Here is a 1,516-nt window from a genome sequence, read left to right as displayed (position 1 = left end):
TGTGTCTGTCTGTGTGTGTGTGAGAGAGAGAGAGAGAGTGAGAGAGAGAGAGAGAGAGTGTGTGTGTGTGTGTGTGTGTGTGTGTGTGTGTGTGTGTGTGTGTGTGTGTGTGTGTGTGTGTGTGTGTGTGTGTGTGTGTGTGTGTGTGTGTGTGTGTGTGTGTGTGTGTGTGTGTGTTACCTGACAGGTGCTCCTCTGCTCTGAGCGGGTTTCAGCAGCACGGTGACAGTAGAGTCCGTCTGGTTCAGAGGAGACTCCTGATCGTACGCCGGCATCAGAGGAGCTGTAAGTAAAGTAAGAAAATATCGTACAACCTCTCGACATGACCTCGATTAAAATTAGACTTATTGTACAATAAATGTGGACATTACCTCAAGTATTTTAACTTAATTACCTCGAGTGTTTTAACGTAAGAAACATCGTACAATCTCTAGACATGACCTCGATTAAAATGAGACTTATCGTAGAATATATGAACATGACTTTGATTGATTAAGAAATTCTCGTACGATATATATGGACAAGACTGTGGTTATTTTAACGTAAGACATATCGTACAATCTCTCGACGTGACCTCGACTAAAATCACCCTTAGAGTACGATATATATGAACATGAATTTCATTTTTTTAAACGTAAGACTTATGGGACGATATATGGACATTACCTCAAGTGTTTTAACGTAAGGTTTATTGTAATATATATTTAAATAACCTAGGTTATTAACTTATCGCACAATTTAGGGACCCGATCAATTCAAGACTTGTCGTACGTTATATGGACATGACCTGGATTATTTTAGCGTACGATTTATCCTAATATTCATGGAGAGGACGTTAATTATTCTAAAACAGATCGTACAATTTCTGGTCAATATCTTGATTACTTTATCGTAAGACTTATTGTTTGATCAATGGACGTTACCTCAATTATTTCAGACTTAGTTTATGACTATCTCATCATTATCGTACAACATCTGCGCATTAGCTCGATTATTTTAAGACTTATTGCTCGATTTATGGGCATTACCTAATTTTGTCCCAATGAATATTGACTATGCACTCTTATTTTGAAGGGCTCACCTGAGGCCCCTTGTATGATAACTGTTCCCAAAGCCTTTGATCGTTAACTTCCTGTTTTATTGTGAAGGGCTCACCTGAGATCTTGGTGGTGAACTGCGTGATGACGGGCGGCCCGAAGCCTTTGACGGTTGACGCTCTTATTGTGAAGGAGTAGGTGGAGCCTGGGAAGAGGCCGCTGAACACGTGGCTCGTCTCATTGGCCGGTTTGAACACCTTCCCGCTCTGATTGGACAAATCGAACTCCGTGTCGAAAGAGCTCAGAGCTTTGTAGGAGATCTGAGGAAGACAGGGGATTGTGGGTAATGGTGTTTTAGTGGTTATTTGCAGAGGTGGGAAGTAGTGCAGTACAAATACTGTTACTGTACTTAAGTACATTTTTCTGGTATCAGTACTTTACTCCCCTACTTATTTTTCTGACCACTTTTTACTTTGAAT

The 1,516-nt window shown here is 40.5% G+C and overlaps 1 protein-coding gene across 1 annotated transcript; it reads right to left on the bottom strand.

The window, feature by feature from the left end:
- Window positions 1-180: 180 nt before the first annotated feature.
- LOC104949603 (receptor-type tyrosine-protein phosphatase mu-like) lies at window positions 181-1,357 on the bottom strand (the record flags this gene model as incomplete). The annotated part of the gene is made up of 2 exons (XM_010775986.1): window positions 181-283; window positions 1,156-1,357. Coding segments are annotated over 2 exons (305 nt in total), but the record flags the coding sequence as incomplete, so codon positions are not given.
- Window positions 1,358-1,516: the final 159 nt, after the last annotated feature.

This window comes from Notothenia coriiceps, unplaced genomic scaffold (genome assembly GCF_000735185.1).
Source record: "Notothenia coriiceps isolate Sejong01 unplaced genomic scaffold, NC01 NC01_scaffold00016572, whole genome shotgun sequence".
Classification (NCBI taxonomy): Eukaryota; Metazoa; Chordata; class Actinopteri; order Perciformes; family Nototheniidae; genus Notothenia; species Notothenia coriiceps.
The sequence above is the reverse complement of the archived record's forward strand: the minus strand, read 5'-3'. Positions and strand labels throughout refer to the sequence as shown.